General features: G+C 40.2%; 1 protein-coding gene across 4 annotated transcripts in view; it reads right to left on the bottom strand.

The window, feature by feature from the left end:
• LOC132159856 (mast cell protease 4-like) overlaps positions 1–18,761 on the bottom strand; it is an 88,897-nt gene that overhangs the window by 62,821 nt on the left and 7,315 nt on the right. Inside the window, exons 2-5 of one of the 4 annotated variants that reach the window (XM_059569486.1) lie at positions 16,201–16,351; positions 15,946–16,087; positions 15,442–15,696; positions 15,121–15,359 (exon numbers count right to left, since the gene is read on the bottom strand). The exons of the other annotated variants lie outside the window; for them this stretch is intronic. Coding sequence (XP_059425469.1) covers positions 15,201–15,359; positions 15,442–15,696; positions 15,946–16,087; positions 16,201–16,351 — 707 coding nt within the window. The 3' untranslated portion in view covers positions 15,121–15,200. Of the gene's footprint in view, positions 1–15,120; positions 15,360–15,441; positions 15,697–15,945; positions 16,088–16,200; positions 16,352–18,761 lie in introns of those variants that run through there. 4 annotated transcript variants of the gene reach the window in all.

The following is an 18,761-nucleotide window of genomic DNA, read 5'->3' as shown; positions in this document are numbered from 1 at the left end:
CGCGTGACAGGCGGAGATACTGTCCACTATACTGACGAGGAGCTTTACTCAAGTAAATGTACTCTGTTACTGTCCGGCTCTGGCGTTTTTCACTTCCAGTTCATATTGATTTTATAATTATAAGATATATGTGTCAGACACAAGATGGGAACACAGAGGTAGGTGAACGTGTAGCAGTATTTATTGAGACCGAGGTTTCAGACACAAGTGAAGTAACGGGAATAGTCTTGACACGAAGAAGGTTGGAACTTAGCTCTGGTTGTGATGGAAGTAGATGACAGAATCGGAAGGTGGCACAGAGGAACTGACGAGGAAGGAACAACGGGTATCCAGGGGAACAACAATGGTAGTGAGGGTTCAGGTAAGTACATGTGGGTCAATGCTAGATCAGACAAGGAGTGAGGGCAAGTGATAGTCCTTATATGAGAGCCTGGTGATGATGGACAGATGCTCAGAATTCTGGTGATTGTGAACGAGTAGGCGTGGCATGTGGAGAGGGTGTAGGCTGTGACTCCGTGACAATATGATTGTAAACAAAATTAATAGTGACTGATGTGGTTTGAAAATGGATTCCACGCAGAGTTATATGCTGTCTGGAAAGTCTCTTGAGCTTCTCCTATTGCATCAGTTGTGTTCATGCTGCCTTTTTGCATTTTTTTTTTCTTTTGTGGTTTTAAAACATATTTATCTTCCGTTCTTTTGCTGACCAATGTAGCACCTCTTGCAAACATAACAAAACCGTTTTTTTTTTTTTTTTTTTATCTACGGCAATCTAATAACTCCACTTGCAGATGTTCTTAGTTTTAATATGGCATTTCTGATAAGCATTTCTTGCAACATATCCAGGTTAAACCAGATAAAAAACCCTAAACCCCTTTGACCATATTTGAACATATTTACTTTGTTGATTGGTCATATTCTATACATCTAAACAAATTACATATATATGTTCAAAAGTTTACACCCCCTTAATGCATTGTGTTTCTTTCTGGAGCAACAGTGAGCATTTTTCACTTCCAGTTTATAATTATTATATAATTATAAGAAATATGATTGTAAACTAATTTAATAGGGATTGATGTGCTTTGGATTTGGTAAAAGTGCTTAAAAAATATGATCAGAATGTTGACTCGCCTAATAGTTATGGATGCACTGTATATGCTTTTCCACATCATAAATGTTATCCATGGTAAGCGTTTTTGAATTTCCTGTAATTTAGTAATTTTGTCCTGCTTTGTGTGTAACGGAGATAATGTTCATTCTGTGTGAAGTATATTAACTGATATAACAGAGAAGAAAAGTAACTAATTGCATATTACACAAATATGAATGCTTTTGTTTAATTTAGTATTAGAAGGCAATGTATGAGCCTTACACATAAGAGTCTTAGTTTATTAACATGGTTAATTAACTTATGTGGAAATAAGTGCACATGAAATAGGTTTCACACGCACTTCCTTTAATTACTGATTTGAGATGAAAAATAGTTTGTGCCAAAATGACTCACAGGCTTATTATAGCATTGCTATAGGACTATGACTCATAACAGGTATATTGTTCAGGATGCTGAGTGTGAAGTTATTTGAAGGAGCATTTCTCCAGAAAGCTGCAAGCCACAATAGGCCCTAACAACCAGTATGTTTTGAACAGCACTAGTTGTAAAATTATCAGACACTCAATATTATCAATACTCAATCATGCATTGTGGCATTCAAATAGCTTGAAAAACTCAACCTCCACTGAAAAAAAAAAAAGTCTCACCTTTATATTTGACAGTCCTGGCTCTCAGGTGGAACCTGAAATAGGCTACGTGCACAATATAACTTCCGGTTAACTTCCGTGTTTTGAGTGTGCGGTCGACTACTTCAGGTAGGTCGTGTTGTTGTTGTAGTGGAGATTTTCCGGAGTAGCTAGTTTTGAGTAGACATAAGTTAGACAAAGTTTCAACATGAGCGGATTTCGGGTAAAAGAGAGGCGGTTGGCGTATCAACGCGTGAAAAAGACCGCACTCCATTGTTGTGTACCCCTGTGTGCGAATTCGTCCAGGTACAACAGTACTATAAGCTTTCATAGCTTTCCAGTGGATGTGTTGGTGAGAGCCGAATGGATGGTAAGAGTACGGCGGGCCGACTTCACCCCAAGCAAGACGAGTCATGTTTGCAGCAGGCATTTCCAAAAGGGCGATTTTGTAAACAACCCGGGGAAATTGAGACGGTTGAAGAAAGGGGCCATTCCTGCTCTTTTTTCCTGGAATAATTTTCAAACACCGGCACCGAGGGCGAGCGTGTGGGAGCGGAGACCCAGAGCGGATAGCCCTCCTCCTGTCCATGACATCGACTCAGAAGAAGAGATGGAGCTGGCTACCCTGGCACCAGATCATGATTACTGTATTACTCCTACAACAGCAATGGTCGCAGATCAGTTAGCTGAGGAAAACGATACACTTTTTTTCGTTTTTACTAGCTAACAGTGTACAAAAATAAATAGTAGTTTACTTGAGTATTCCATATAACTATATGACAAATCAGTTATGCTTCTCCTGTTAAAATATATTTTTTAAACATCTTGTTACAGGTGGGGCTGAAGGACTCAATCCCTGTGTAGCTGGCCCATCACACCTGTACATGTGTAGCTGGATCAGTGCTCTGTAACCATGGTGTGGCTCTACTTTTCCAGTCTGCACATTAATCTCAGCTAGACATTCCAGTTGTTCCACCAGTGCTGAGCTGTACGGAGGGTGAACAACAGTGGCACAAGCCAAGAACCCTGGCAAGTCTTGGAATAATGTAACAATTTCAATACTTCATCTACACATGCACATATCACATACGCTCATCATTGCTTATGGCCTATATTCACAGGGTGTTAAACCAGTCTGCCAAACCAAAGCAGAGGACCATGGCCAAGGGAGTAAGGTGAGAATTTGGCTAGTAGTTAGTAATCTATTTTTTAATTAATTTGTTAGGCCTACTTTTCTCAATCAAATCAAGAAATCTGTAGTTTCGTTACTTGTAGTCATTAAAGGAGAAGTTCACTTTTAAAATGAAAATTCTGTCATCATATACTCACCCTCATGTTGTTTCAAACTTGTATGAATTTCTTTCTTCTGCTGAACACAAAGGGATATATTTAGAAGAATGTCAGTTACCAGACAGTTTTTGGGTCCCATTGACTTCCATAGTATATATTTTTCCTACTATGGAAGTCAATGGGACCCAAAAACTGTCTGGTTACTGACATTCTTCTAAATATATCCCTTTGTGTTCAGCAGAAGAAAGAAATTCATACAAGTTTGAAACAACATGAGGGTGAGTATATGATGACAGAATTTTCATTTTAAAAGTGAACTTCTCCTTTAAGTGATTAGTGGTGGAACGGTACACAGAAGTCATGGTTCTATTCATACCTCGGTTCAGACATCACAGTTTGGTACGAGTTCGGTACAATGGAGGAAAAAGCAAAAAAAAAAGTTTTATTAATAAAGTAAAGGCATAGAACCAGTTTATCTGTAGTCCACTGACAATAGTTTTATATAATGAGTTTATTAATTAAATTAATAAAAAGACAAAAAGACCTTAAGATATGTTTGTTAATTGTACCTGAATGAATTGAAAATTAATTTGCTACATTTGACTAATATATTTGTTTTCCTAAAAATTTAAAATTACATTTTAATTAACAGTAACTTAAACACTTTGCATTTTGAATGATGTCAAAAAGACGGAGTACATTTTTATATTTACACTGTTTGATCACGCCTCGATAAAGAACCCGCGTATCTAACAGTAGTTTCGCATTACATCAATTAATTTGCACGTGAGTTTTATTTATTTTTATACCGTGTATTCTCCGTGTAAATTTAAGCACCGAACCGTGACGCCCGTACCGTTTCAGTTCAATTCGAATACATGTACCGTTCCACCCCTAGAAGTGATATACCTTACTGGTGTTTCTCAATTTGTTTCAAATAGGTCCACACTGTACAAAGCCATCAGTAGAGAGTTGCTGGACCTGTCCATTCTCAGAGTGTCAGAGATCTACAAAGAGTTCACCCCAGTTTCTGCACCAACCATTTGTACAATGGGTATCACCTGTGAGGTGCCACTAGTGGACTCTGCACTCGGTTTGGTACAAGCAGGCAGTCCCCTGTCATACCAACAACCCAAGGCAAGAAGTCGCCCTTTTCCTCACCATGACGCTCCACCACGCCCAGATTTGCCATTAGCTGGCTGCAGACTGGAGACATCATGAAGTACGTTCGTTTTCACTGAGCATCAACAGCTGCACTTCAAGTCACTTGAGGTTACCTGGGAGATGGCTAACAAAATAGAGGATGCAACTAGGAGTCAAAGTACATCAGCAGACTGGCATAGACTGAGAAAACCTAGACTCACTTCCTCACATTTTGGGGAAATATGCCATGCTAAACCATGCACCTTAGATAAGATGGCAGACCGGCTGCTCAAAGGGGTCCGTCAGACAGCAGCAATGAAGAGGGGTCTCGAAATGGAAGCTGATGCCATCAAAGAGTACTGCAAGCTCAAGAGGGTGAACTACTACCCTTGTGGCTTCATAATACACCCTGATACTCCATGGCTAGGTACATCCCCAGATGGGGTTGTCTTTGACCCAACAGAAAGTACTGAATTCGGCCTTGTGGAAATAAAATGTCCAAACATTAAGAGCTATGTGGATTATCCACATCTGAAAATGAAAGATGGCAACTTGGAATTGAAGCAGGGTCAGCAGGGTCTACTACTGGCAGGTGCAGGGTCAGCTGCTCTTAACAGGGATGGAGTGGTGCGATTTTGTGGTGTTTGCGGAGGAAGACACCCTGATTCAAAGAATATACCGGGACAGTGGTGTGATGCAAAAAATAAGAGAGAGAGCAGACTTCTTTTTTTTCTACACATACCTACATGCATATCTGCAGTAATAAAATGAATTATCAGTAAACAATAACTGTCTTTGTTCTCGTTGATATCTCATTATAGTGTGAGGCCTTCAAGTGGGTTGTTTTAAGTTAATTTAAATTTGTCAAGTTACTAATCAGAAAATATGTGCTAAACAGTGTTGTAAAACAGGATTGATCACTTGCCTTAAAGTGTACACAGCAAAGGTGAACCCACACCAATGTATTGCTAGAATTTAAACTAATATTCAATGAGTCAGGCCGACTTTGGGGGAAATTAAACAACACAAAGGGAGACCAAGTTAATATAGATTTCAAATAAATAATTTATTAATTAAAAAAAGTCAGTAAATGTAAGCCAAAACTAAATTGTGGTGTGAATCAGTATATTGTTTGTAAAAAAAAATTTGAAAAAAAGGAAAATGAGGAAGAGCAGCAGCCAGCCATGAAGCAAACAGTCAGATTTCTACCTGGCTCTTATGTTCTCTCCAGTCTTTGACCAGAGGTCCGTTTTGGTAGTTGCACAAGATACAAGATACAGTGAAAAGTTGGTTAATGCTCCCTGAAATAGACAAAGGGATTACAGTGTCAAAAAGTTTGTTCTCCTTAACCCGCCTGATTAGCCTTTCAACATGAACCCGCAGCCGCGCGATTGACTGTGTCTCCAGGACGTCCTGTGCTGCCATTTGTTCCTTGTTGGAGCGGAAGGCAGGCCTGTGAAGTCTTCCTGGCACAAGGTTGTCCACTCTAAAGCCCTTGTCCACCATCACAGCCATGTCAGGGGACAGGAGAGGTATGATGCCAGACAATCTGAAGAGCTCACGGTCACTGATAGAGCCGCCATAGAGAGCAGAAAAAAATGTCAGAGGACCATGTGGTGCCATGCCAATCATGGCCTTGAAGGTACAGTGTGATTTGTAGTGCGAGTACACCTCACTCTGTAGCACAAGTGAGGATGGAGTTTGGCACCGCAGTTCTGTGCAGTCAACAATGACCTGAGTGTCTGCATATTCCTTGAACTCAGGAGGTAGGCTGGCTGTGATTTCTTCAGGTGTCATCCAGATACACACAGCTCCCAGTACACAGTAAAGAAAGTTGGCCCAGGTTGTGATGATCCTGCCGGCTGTTGTCCGATGGATGTTAAATCGGTGGCCAAGCTCTCTCTGTGTGCATCCGGTTGATAGATAACTTGGAAAAAGAAATAACTCATCTATGGGCGGCAACTTAGTTGATCTGTTCGATGTAGTCTTCTCTGCCACAGAGGCCGATGCTTCTCTTGCCACACTTGTCACACGGATCATCTTTGATGTTGCTGGTTCGATGAGCCTCCAGAATGCCATCAGATGGTCATAAGAATGGAATCTTTTAAACAAAAAACACAAAAATAACATTGCTGTTAGTCATGGTAGTCTAATTTAGTTACACATGATCAATTATCTTAATTTTTATTCACTACATTTACTTTATATGAAGAAAAGACAATGAAAGGTTGTGTTGAGTGCTGTAGGTAGCACAAGTTTTGGCCTGATCTCATTATGTTAGTCATAAATTACATTACTTTTACTTTTGATATTTGATGTACACTTGTAGGAAAATACTCTTCCTCTTGTAAGGTGGACTTTTAGTGGAGCAACATTTTACATGTGTAGTAGCCATCTTTACTTTCACTAAAGTGCATGACTTGTGTGATTTTTTTTTCCCATCGCTGTTAATATGGTACAAGATATCAGCTTCCTGCAATTCAAAACACTTAATTATGACTCACCTGGTATAAAATCGGATGTCCTCGTCCGATCCTGCAAAGCGCTTCAGTCCTAAACAACTCCGCAGCTGGAGAGCCTGAATTTGTAGTTCGAGCTCCTTTACTTTCTGGCGAAGTGTATCGTTTTCCTCAGCTAACTGATCTGCGACCATTGCTGTTGTAGGAGTAATACAGTAATCATGATCTGGTGCCAGGGTAGCCAGCTCCATCTCTTCTTCTGAGTCGATGTCATGGACAGGAGGAGGGCTATCCGCTCTGGGTCTCCGCTCCCACACGCTCGCCCTCGGTGCCGGTGTTTGAAAATTATTCCAGTAAAAAAGAGCAGGAATGGCCCCTTTCTTCAACCGTCTCAATTTCCCCGGGTTGTTTACAAAATCGCCCTTTTGGAAATGCCTGCTGCAAACACGACTCGTCTTGCTTGGGGTGAAGTTGGCCCGCCGTACTCTTACCATCCATTCGGCTCTCACCAACACATCCACTGGAAAGCTATGAAAGCTTATAGTACTGTTGTACCTGGACAAATTCGCACACAGGGGTACACAACAATGGAGTGCGGCCTTTTTCACGCGTTGATACGCCAACCGCCTCTCTTTTACCCGAAATCCGCTCATGTTGAAACTTTGTCTAACTTATGTCTACTCAAAACTAGCTACTCCGGAAAATCTCCACTACAACAACAACACGACCTACCGGAAGTAGTCGACTGCACACTCAAAACATGGAAGTTAACCGGAAGTTCTATTGTGCACGTAGCCTATTGAAACAGATTGTGTTGCTGGACAATTTCTTAATGAATTTACTCAGTTAATGTGTAGCAGCGTCGCCCTGGAAACAAGTGAGGAACACCTGCCCATCCTCATCACCAGCTGATTGGTCACAGCTGCAGCTCATCAGGCGGTGGCTACATAAGCCATGCAAGCCCTGCTACATGTGAGATACTTCTCCATAAGACTGAGTATTAACTTTCCATCTCATTTCCATCTCTCACAGCCACTAGTGTGTGACTGACTCACGTGACTTGCACAGGACTGGCTGCTGGAGGGGGCTCCATTGGCTAGTCAGGTGGTAGAACGCGTCGGGATCGACCAATTCTCTGAGCCCTTCCTCGACCTCACCAGCAGGCACTTGGAATGAGGAACCCAACTACCACCTCAGAGCTCGTGGAGCCTATCGATCTGGCGGATGTGACCCAACATCGGGATGCACCGCCGTTTCCCTGGAGGCTGGTCCCGGAGTAACGTGTGCCGGAGGGCAACCAGTAAGCAGGCTGTCGGCTCCCTCTCCATGGGATGCTCTACTGTGTCGCTCAGCAAAGGGGGGAGGAAGAATTATTGTTTATCTACGGCCATCTCATAACTCAAATTAAAGATGTCCTTCGTTTTAATATGGCATCTCTGATCAGCATTTCTTGCAACATATCCAGTTTAAACCAGATAACAAACCCTAAACCCCCTTTGACCATATCTGAACATTTACGTTGTAGATTGGTCAAATGACATACTTGTAATCAAATTACAGATGTATATGAATTACAAATCTTCATGCATGCACTGTATATGCTTTTTTTACATCATAAATGTTATCCATGGTAAGCATTTTTGATTTTCCTGTAACTTAGTCCTGCTTTGTGTGTAAAAAAAGAATGTTCATTCTGCTTACTGCCCATAGGTTTGAAGTATGATAACTGATATAACAGAGAAGAAAAGCAAGGGGAAAGGTGCCATCTGTTTTATATAATAAAAAATACAAATCTAATTGCGTATTACACAAATTTGTTATGAATGCATTTATTTAGTTTTTCACTTAAGAGTCTCAGTTTATAACCATGCTCTACTGTGGAAATAAGTCCACATGACATCAGTGTCACACACACTTCCTTTAATCACTGACTTGACTTTGTACCAAAATGACACACAGCCTTATTATAGCATTGCTATAGAACTATGACTCATAACAGGTATATTGTTCAGGATGCTGAGTGTGAAGTTATTTGAAGGAGCATTTCTCGAGAAAGCTGCAAGCCACAATAGGCCCTAACAAACAGTATGTTTTGAACAGCACTAGTTGTAAAATTATCAGGCACTCAATGTTATCAATACTCAATTACACATTGTGGCATTCAAATAGCTTATATCCATCACTTGTAAATAAATCTGACATTTACAGAGCACTCCTTTGTCGTGTGATTCTTCGCCCTGTATATATATATATATATATATATATATATATATATGATGTGACTGCATAGTAAGTAGCAATATTTGGTAGTTCTGTATGTTGTTTCAGTGTTGGCATCATCTGAGGTCCTCTGAGGGGTTGGCATCATCTCTTCTCAGGTGTTCTGGATCCAGACAGGAGCTTGTGTAAATTCTAGATACCACAGGATGTAAATCCCTTGGCAAAACAGAGAAACAACTAGAGACATCATTAGCATAGCTGCTGTTCCAACAAAGTAAAATTAATTAGTTTAACCCAGGCTAAAGAATAAGAATGCCCATTTGATCCGATACAACTGCAGTCACAAATTATGAGATGCATTAATCGGCGCAACGCAACGCAAGGCGCAGCACAAGTGTGTTTCCTAGTTTCAGTCTGGCGCCATTCGCATTTTCCTGTCCAGCACCACGTTGTTTAATTAGCAAATGCATTTGCGCCCATTTGTGCGCCCATGAGCGTGCTGGTCTAAAAAAGAAGTGTGTTCAGGCGCATTGCTATTATGAAAATAGACTGCACCAAAGACCTACTCAAACCTGGTCTAAAGTCTAAAGTCAATGGTCAATGTTTTTTTTTGTTATTTAAAGAGAGCGTTGGTAGATAATGCACCTCTGGGCGGGTCCACAGTGTGCGTTGACTTTGCTAATTACATACAGGGATGCGCATCACACAAACATGCCAAATATTAAAAACAAAAGGATTACAGTGTAAAAGAATATTATTTTTTAGGCTACATAAATATAAAAATGTAATGATTGATAGTCATTGCATGTATTAGAATTAGGGTACCTATTTGCATTTCAGCCTATTACTACTTATAATGATGAATGAAATTGGTGAATTAATTGAACAATCATCCCAATACACACACATATATATTTACTGACTTACTGGCTTTGGTGGATTCCTGCTTGTCCCGTAGATGATCTGCTTGCACGCTTTAACTTCGCGCATGAGCAGATCGGTTTCTTCGCTTGAGAAGCGTTCAGCTTTTCCGACAACAAATTCTGCCATGTAAATAGCAATCCTCCATGGCAAAGGGAATGGGAGATGACACTCTGATTGGTGTATTGAACGTTATGCCCATTACTTATTAAGAGAATAGGGACAACCAATTCTAAAAATGCGCCCCGGCACATGGACCGTTTTTCTGTCGTTAGAATAGCAAATATCAAAGGTAGATTTGAACACACCCTGAGTGCACCTGCGCCGTGCGCTTTACACTTTGCATTTAGATTGTTAAAATAGGGCCCAATGTCTCTAAACCCCAAACATTATCAGGAAGGCTATTCCAGAGTTTGGGAGCCAAATGTGAAAAAGCTCTACCTCCCTTAGTGTACTTTGCTATCCTAGGAACTACCAAAAGTCCAGTGTTTTGTGACCTTAGGGAGCGTGATGGGTTGTAGCGTGGTATAAGGCTAGTTCGGTAGGCAGGAGCTAAACCATTGAGGGCCTTAGGTAAGTAATAGGTAAGTAATAATTTGTAACTGATACAGAACATATTAGGTAGCTAGTGCAGAGACTGTAAAATTGTGGTATTATGATCATATTTTCTTGACCTGGTAATGACTCTATCCGCTGCATTTTGGACTACCTGTAGCTTGTTTATTGAAGATGCTGGACAACCACCAAGAAGTGCTTTACAAAAGTCCAGTCATAATGCATGAACTAGCTTTTCTGCATCAGAAACATGTAACATATTTCGTAGCTTGTCAATGTTTCTAAGATGGAAAAATGCTGTTTTTGTAACATGGGAAATATGGTTTTCAAAAGACAAGTTGCTGTCTAATATAACACCAAGATTTTTGACTGTAGAGGAAGTAACAGTACATCCGTCTAGTTGCAAACTTTAGTCTATTAGATTGTGTGTACTGTTTTTTGTTCCAATAAATAATATCTCTGTCTTATCCGAATTTAATAGGAGAACATTATTGATCATCCAATCTTTTACATTTTTAACACACTCTGTTAGCTTAGATAATTTAGAAGTTTCATCTGGTCTCGTTGATATATATAGTTGAGTATCCTCAGCATAACAGTGGAAATTAATCCCGTATTTTCTAATAATATTACCAAGGGGCAACATGTATACTGAAAATAGAAGAGGACCTAAAAGTAAAAGCAAATAAAGATCCGGACATAGAGGGAAAAGTAGTAGGTAGAAGGTTATCTGTAGTCCATGAGTATCAATATTCAAGTAAACCCATGATTCACAACTCACATTCATAAAATTAGTTTAAAAAAAGTTCACTGAATGTGAAAACAGTGAGCTACTGTTGGTTAAGGGTCGGTAATGTCAGTATAAATGACCTATAACAGGCATAGGCAATGCCTTTCCTGGAGTGCCGCTGTTCTGTATAGATTTTAAAATATTGCTTATTACTTATAAAGCCCTGAATGGTTTAGCACCTCAGTATTTGAATGAGCTCCTTTTACATTATAATCCCCCACGTCCGCTATGTTCTCAAAACTCAGGCAATTTGATAATACCTAGACTATCGAAATCAACTGCGGCAGATCCTTTTCCTATTTGGTGCCTAAACTCTGGAATAACCTACCTAACATTGTTCGGGAGGCAGACACACTCTTGCAGTTTAAATCTAGATTAAAGACCCATCTCTTTAACCTGGCTTACACATAACATACTAATATGCTTTTAATATCCAAATCCATTAAAGGATTTTTAGGCTGCATTAATTAGGTAAACCGGAACCGGGAAGAATTCCCATAACACCCGATGTACTTGCTACATCATTAGAAGAATGGCATCTACGCTAATATTAGTCTGTTTCTCTCTTATTCCGTACTCTCTTACACCGTAGCCACCAGATCCAGTCTGTATCCAGATCAGAGTGTCACTGCAGTCACCCGGATCCAGTACGTATCCAGACCAGATAGTGGATCGGCACCTAGAAAGGACCTCTACATCCCTGAAAGACAGTGGAGACCAGGACAACTAGAGCCCCAGATACAGATCCCCTGTAAAGACCTGGTCTCAGATGACCACCAGGACACGACCATAGGAAACAGATGATTCTTATGCACAATCTGACTTTGCTGCAGCCTGGAATTGAACGTTACGGACTACCCAATCTAATTCCGCACGCTGGCGGCAGAGTGCAAATGGAATGAGGAGGCGCAGTGGGATATGTTCCTGCATGGGCTGGACGACCATGTTCAAAGAGAGATTTATATGTTGGATTTACCTCCTAGACTCAATGGATTAATTGATTTGGCTCTACGGCTTGATGCCCGCATTGGTCGACTGGAGCAACACGCTAGGCCCACTCGCACTCCCGGAAGCACTGGGGTTCGAGGCAGCAGTGAGGAGAACATGGTTGGTCCCATCACCGATCACGAGCCCATGCAGGTGGGGAGAGCTATGCTGTCCCGGGAAGAGAGAGAAAGGCGGAGTGCCCATGGACTCTGTCTTCACTTTGGTGGCTCTGGACATTTTTTACACTCTTGCCCGGTAAAAGAGCAACACCGGTAGTAAGGTTGAGGCTACTATTGAGTGGGATCTCTGAAGGGAAGTCCTCATCGTCTACTCTCCTTCCGGTGAGACTGAGATGGGCCAATGACACCTACCCCTGCCAGGCTCTTCTGGACTCCGGAGCTGAGGGTAATTTTATGGACTTACATCTTGCACACCATTTAAAACTTCCCATCATGCCTCTCTCCCAGCAGATCTTTGTTAAGGCTCTTAATGGTAAAGAACTCCCCAACATCACACTTACTACTGGTCCTTTAACCCTCATCACCTCTGGCAATCACACCAAGACTATTGCCTTCCTCCTCCTGGACTCCCCTGTTGCACCGATTTATTTAGGCCATCCTTGGCTCGTAGAGCATTATCCTCATGTGGATTGGGGCTTTAACTCCATAGCCATGTGGAGCGAACATTGTCACGAGTCATGTCTGGTGTCTGCTTGTTTGTCTGTGCCTGGTTCTGTGTTTCAGGAGAAGGCAGCGGTTCTGTCAAACATGCCTGTGGAGAACCTGGACCTGAAGGAAGTGTTCAGTAAGTCTTGTGCTGCTTCTCTCCCTCCGCATCGTCCCTATGACTGTGCTATAGAGTTATTACCAGGTAAGTCTCCATCTAAAGGAAAGCTTTACTCTTGTTCTATCCCTGAGAGGGAGGCCATGGAGAAATATATTTCTGATTCTCAAAAATGGGGTTCATCCGACCTTCCTCTTCTCCTGTGGGGACGGGGTTCTTTCTTGTTGGTGAAAAGGATGGTTCTCTGCAACCTTGTATTGATTTCCAAGAGCTGAACAACATCACGGTGAAGAATACGTATCCTTTGCCGTAGATGTCTTCAGCCTTCGAGAGGTTGCAAGGAGCATGCATTTTCACAAAATTGGATTTAAGTAATGCCTATCATTTGGTTCGTATCAGGAAGGGGGATGAATGGAAAACTGCGTTCAACACCCCCAGAGGGCATTTTGAATATCTGGTTATTTCATTCTGTCTTTCCAACTCCCCAGCAGTTTTCCAGGCACTCATGAATGACGTGTTGAGAAACATGGTAGATCAATTCAAACACTCACCTAAAGGATTATTAGGAACACCATACTAATACTGTGTTTGACCCCCTTTCGCCTTCAGAACTGCCTTAATTCTATGTGGTTTTGATTCAATAAGGTGCTGAAAGCATTCTTTGAAAAAGGTTGTCCCATATTGATAGGATAGCATCTTGCAGTTGATGGAGATTTGTGGGATGCACATCCAGGGCACGAAGCTCCCGTTCCACCACATCCCAAAGATGCTCTATTGGGTTGAGATCTGGTGACTGTGGGGGCCATTCTAGTACAGTGAACTCATTGTCATGTTCAAGAAACCAATTTTGAAATGATTTGAGCTTTGTGACATAGTGCATTATCCTGCTGGAAGTAGCCATCAGAGGATGGGTACATGGTGGTCATAAAGGGATGGACATGGTCAGAAGCAATGCTCAGGTAGGCCATGGCATTTAAATGATGCCCAATTAGCACTAAGGGGCCTAAAGTGTGCCAAGAAAACATCCCCCACACCATTAAACCACCACCACCAGCCTGCACAGTGGTAACAAGGCATGATGGATCCATGTTCTCATTCTGTTTACGCCAAATTCTGACAGAAATTAAGACTCATTTTCTAATTCTCATTAGTCTAATTCTAATACACGCAATGACTATCCATCATTACATTTTTATATTTATTTAGCCTATACAATAATATTCTTTTACACTGAAATCCTTTTGTTTTTAATATTTGGCATGTTTGTGTGATGCGCATCCCTGTGTGTAATAAGCAAAGTCAACATGCACTGTGGACCCGCCCAGAGGCGCATTTTCTAACAACACGCTCTTTAAATAACAAAGAAATATTGCGCCATTGACTTTAGACTTTAGACCAGGTTTGAGTCGGTCTATGGCGCAGTCTATTTTCAGCTCCTTAAAATAGCAATGCGCCTGAACACACCTCTTTTTTAGACCAGCACGCCCGTGGGCGCAAATGCATTTGCTAATTAAACGACGTGGCGCTGGACGGAAAAATGCGAATGGTGCCAGACTGAAACTAGCAAACACACTTGCGCTGCGCCTTGCGTCACATTGCGCCGGGTGTATGATAGGGCACTGTATGTTTTCCTCTGGAAATTCTAAAAGGTTTGTATTCTCAAGTTTAAAAGTAACACAGCTCTACCAGAAAGACTCAGGATGTGTAGATAAGACTGTATTTATTTACAAAATATACAAAAAACAGAATTAATTTGGCGTAGGCCCCATCAGTAGCGTGCATCTGAAGATTGTAGATACCAGCTAATCCTGCCAAAGACGAAGGCAGTATATATTTTTACAGTATAGAAACTTTTCTGCCTTATTATTTTTGTATAAACCAATCATAAATTTGTCATGTGAAAAATACAGGAAAAAAATTATTATATAGAGTACAAATTATTGGTTATTGTCCAGCATCGTATTGGATTTCTTAGCCAAATAAGAAGTTTGATTGTTATACCTGTTTTTGTTTTATTATATTTTTTTTCCCACCAGACTGAACAATTCTTTACCCACAGTTTTTAGAATTGTTCCCTCTCATTCAAGTAGATATGAGCCATACATGCATGACTAAAAATGAAAGAGCATCACCAAGATGGCAACCAAGTGAACTAATGTGAAATGACTTTGGACATTTTTTATATATTTTTTTTTTTGGACAATAAAGACACTTCAACTGATTGACTGCCATTTAACACTTTTATTGAAAGATTTACAGAAGAATTCAAGAAAAACATATCTTCCTTTTAAATGTAATTTTTTTTTATTAATTTAGTTTATATTTCTTATGATTTGATAGATCCATGGAAGATATGATGAAATCTTAGTATACACATTAGGACGCTCAGGTGAATTACAGCCTTCACTGGACACAAAAGATGTCACACCAACTGCTGTGTTTCCACAAACCAAAGGACCTCCTGAATCTCCCTGTTAAGAAACAAAGATCAGCACATCACTAGTGAAACCAGTTCATACATTACAATAAAGTCTGTAAATGTTTTGTACATACTATGCAGGATCCTCCATCACCATATGCACAGATCATCTGCGAGGCTTGGAAGTACTCAGATCCCCATTTACATTTACACACTTTGTGGTTTATTGTAGTCGTGTTTGCCTCCCTTAGACAATTGCTTGATGGGCCTTTCATCCGCAGTCTTCCCCAGCCCGCAACACTACAGAGAGTATTCATCTTGACATCTTCACATTTCTTTGGTAATGATATCCAGTTAACATTGTTGGTTAGTTTGACCTTTTTCTGTAGCTGTTAATCAAAAACACAACTACTATTAAGAGGTTTAATAATCTTTTAATAGACTGAACTGAAGTTGATTATTCTGTTGTTTTATTAAGTTAGTAGCCTTGAAAGCCAATGTGTATGTTTTATTAATAGTTACAATTGTCTCTTAAAAGGATACTTGATTAGAAATTCAAACATAGTTATGTCAGGTTTCTGCCACTGTTTCCTGATCAGATATTATTCTGAACAACTAAATGTTTTACAGGTTGTTACCCTCAAAAGCATGATGTCATTCCAGTCCGAACAGAATGGACAGTATTGATGTGGGATGTAGGACTTCACTTCGACACGGTATGAATCCTCACTCTTCCTGAAGTCATGAGCACCAACCACAACCGTCAGAATCTCTGGATATCTGTTAAAAGAGAAATTTGCATTTATGTAATCCAAAACATTGTCTTGTTGTTCTGCAGTCATTTTGTCAGTTTTAACTCAACATTGCAGTTTAGACTGAACAAAACTCTTTACCCTTTCCAGCAATGTGCAGCAGTCAAGACAAACTCATCAGAGATGAGGAATCCACCACAGATATGTTTAAAATAATTCTGAATAGAAACCATGTAAGGTCTGGAGTGGGGTATTGCTTCTGTGCCATTCACTATACCCACATTCACACGAGCTGAGAGAGAGATAGTGCTGTTAGACAACTTATTACAGAACATACCAATTAAACATCATAATAAATGCTGTCAAATGCTTATAGTCAGTCTCACCAGTGAAGGCCAGATGTGGCAGCAGAAGCAGAGAGATGATGATCATGATGAAGACACTGAGCTCTTGCTGGCAAAACACTATATAAATGTGAGGATGGGTGGAGACATTGAGCTGCCTGTAACCTTTTTTTTCTCAGCTTGTGGTGTCAGTAACACTGATAGTAAGAAGATATTACTTGTTTTACTTGACATCTGCATGTGTGCATGTAGCTCTGTTTGTCAGAAAAAGGTTATATATATATATATATATATATATATTATTTTTTGTCTTGTGGCTATATTGAAATGGTGAGTATTTTAACATCAACAGATAAGACCCCATTTTTCTTAGCAAGTGGAAATACATTTTATTGTGATCAACATTATACTGTTGACTGAGCTCAACTTGATCCTGAACCCAAAATATTCCTTTAAAGTGTTAGTTCACCCAGAAATGAAAATTATGTCATTAATAACTCACCCTCGTGTCGTTCCGAACCAGTAAGACCTCCCTCCTGAGAGCTCTCAGTTCCTCCATTGAAGCTGTGTACGGTATACTGTCCATGTCCAGAAAGGTAAGAAAAACATCATCAAAGTAGTCCATGTGACATCAGAGGGTCAGTTAGAATATTTTGAAGCATCGAAAATACATTTTGGTCCAAAAATAGCAAAAACTACGACTTTATTCAGCATTGTCTTCTCTTCCGTGTCTGTTGTGAGAGAGTTCAAAACAAAGCAGTTTGTCATATCCGGTTTGCCAACGAATCATTCGATGTAAAGTCTTTTTGAACCAGTTCACCAAATCGAACTGAAACATTTTAAACGGTTCGCGTATCCAATACGCATTAATCCACAAATGACTTAAGCTGTTAACTTTTTTAATGTGGCTTACACTCCCTCTGCGTTAAATCTGCGTAATTCATTTACTTAAACAGTACACTGACTGAACTGCTGTGAAGAGAGAACTGAAGATGAACACCAAGCCGAGCCAGATAATGACTCGTTCACGAGTTAGGAACCGTTTCTGTCAGACGTGTCCGATTTGAGAACTGATGAACTGATGATACTGCGCATGCGTGATTCAGCGGAACAAACCGACACACAGAGCGCCTGAACCGAACTGATTATTTTAGTGATTGATTCTGAACTGATTCTGTGCTAATGTTATGAGCGCGGGTAAACCGAAGGCTTGAATGAAGGGCAATCATCGCCAATGACTTAAAAAAGTTAACAGCTTAAGTCATTTGTGGATTAATGCGTATTGGATATGCAAACAGTTTAAAACGATTCAGTTCAATTTGGTGAACTGGTTCAAAAAGATCCGGTTCCATCGAATGATTCGTTCGCGAACCGGATATGACAAACTGCTTTGGTTTGAACTCTCTGACAACAGACACAGAAGAGAAGAAAATGCTGAATGAAGTCGTAGTTTTTGCTATTTTTGGACCAAAATGTATTTTCGATGATTCAAAAAATTCTAACTGACCCTCTGATGTCACATGGACTACTTTGATGATGTTTTTCTTACCTTTCTGGACATGATCAGTATACCGTACACACAGTTTCAATGGAGGGACGGAGAGCTCTCGGACTAAATCTCAAATATCTTAAACTATGTGCCGAAGATAAATGTAGGTCTTACTGGAGTTAGTAATGACATAATTTTCATTTTTGGGTGAACCAACCCTTTAAGTATGAATCATATGAAATGATTTATGATCTACGATAAAGTTTTGGAAAGGTTCTGGAGAAATATAGTTAAATACATCATTATTTATGTTTTACTTAGTAGGCCTATGTGTGACCTACTGTATATTAGTAGGTCTACACCTGCTTATTTAATTGTTGATGGTTTGTCTTAAAAAAAAGCAGAGCAGTTTCATAATATTCATAACATATCAAAGTACTGGAACCACAGATGAGATAAAAACCACAACTGTCCTTTAAACAAATTCATGAAAATTTTAAGAAATTAATAAGATTGAAAAGTTTGTCAAAATTTTCCTAAGTGGAGTTATTAAGAAGTTGTGAAATATTTTAAATTATGATAGATTAATAAGCATGCACATGCATACCTGTTTCTCCAAGGCTGTGACATCCAAATTATAAAATCTAGCAAATGTGGATGGCGACAACAGCACAAATCTTATCAATAGAAATCCCACTGGATCATGCCCAGGAGGAGGCTATTCCTCAGGTGGAGTGGGCCTTCACACCTGTAAGTCTGCTGAGACATAAGCCAAAGCTATGGCATTCGCTATCCAGCAAAAAAGCCTCTGCTTTGTAACTGGCAGCCCTTTAAGGTGCCCTCCAAAACCAACAAAAAGCTGCTACGAC

This window comes from Carassius carassius, chromosome 16 (assembly GCF_963082965.1).
Source record: "Carassius carassius chromosome 16, fCarCar2.1, whole genome shotgun sequence".
Classification (NCBI taxonomy): domain Eukaryota; kingdom Metazoa; phylum Chordata; class Actinopteri; order Cypriniformes; family Cyprinidae; genus Carassius; species Carassius carassius.
This window is presented reverse-complemented; position numbering and strand designations above follow the sequence as displayed.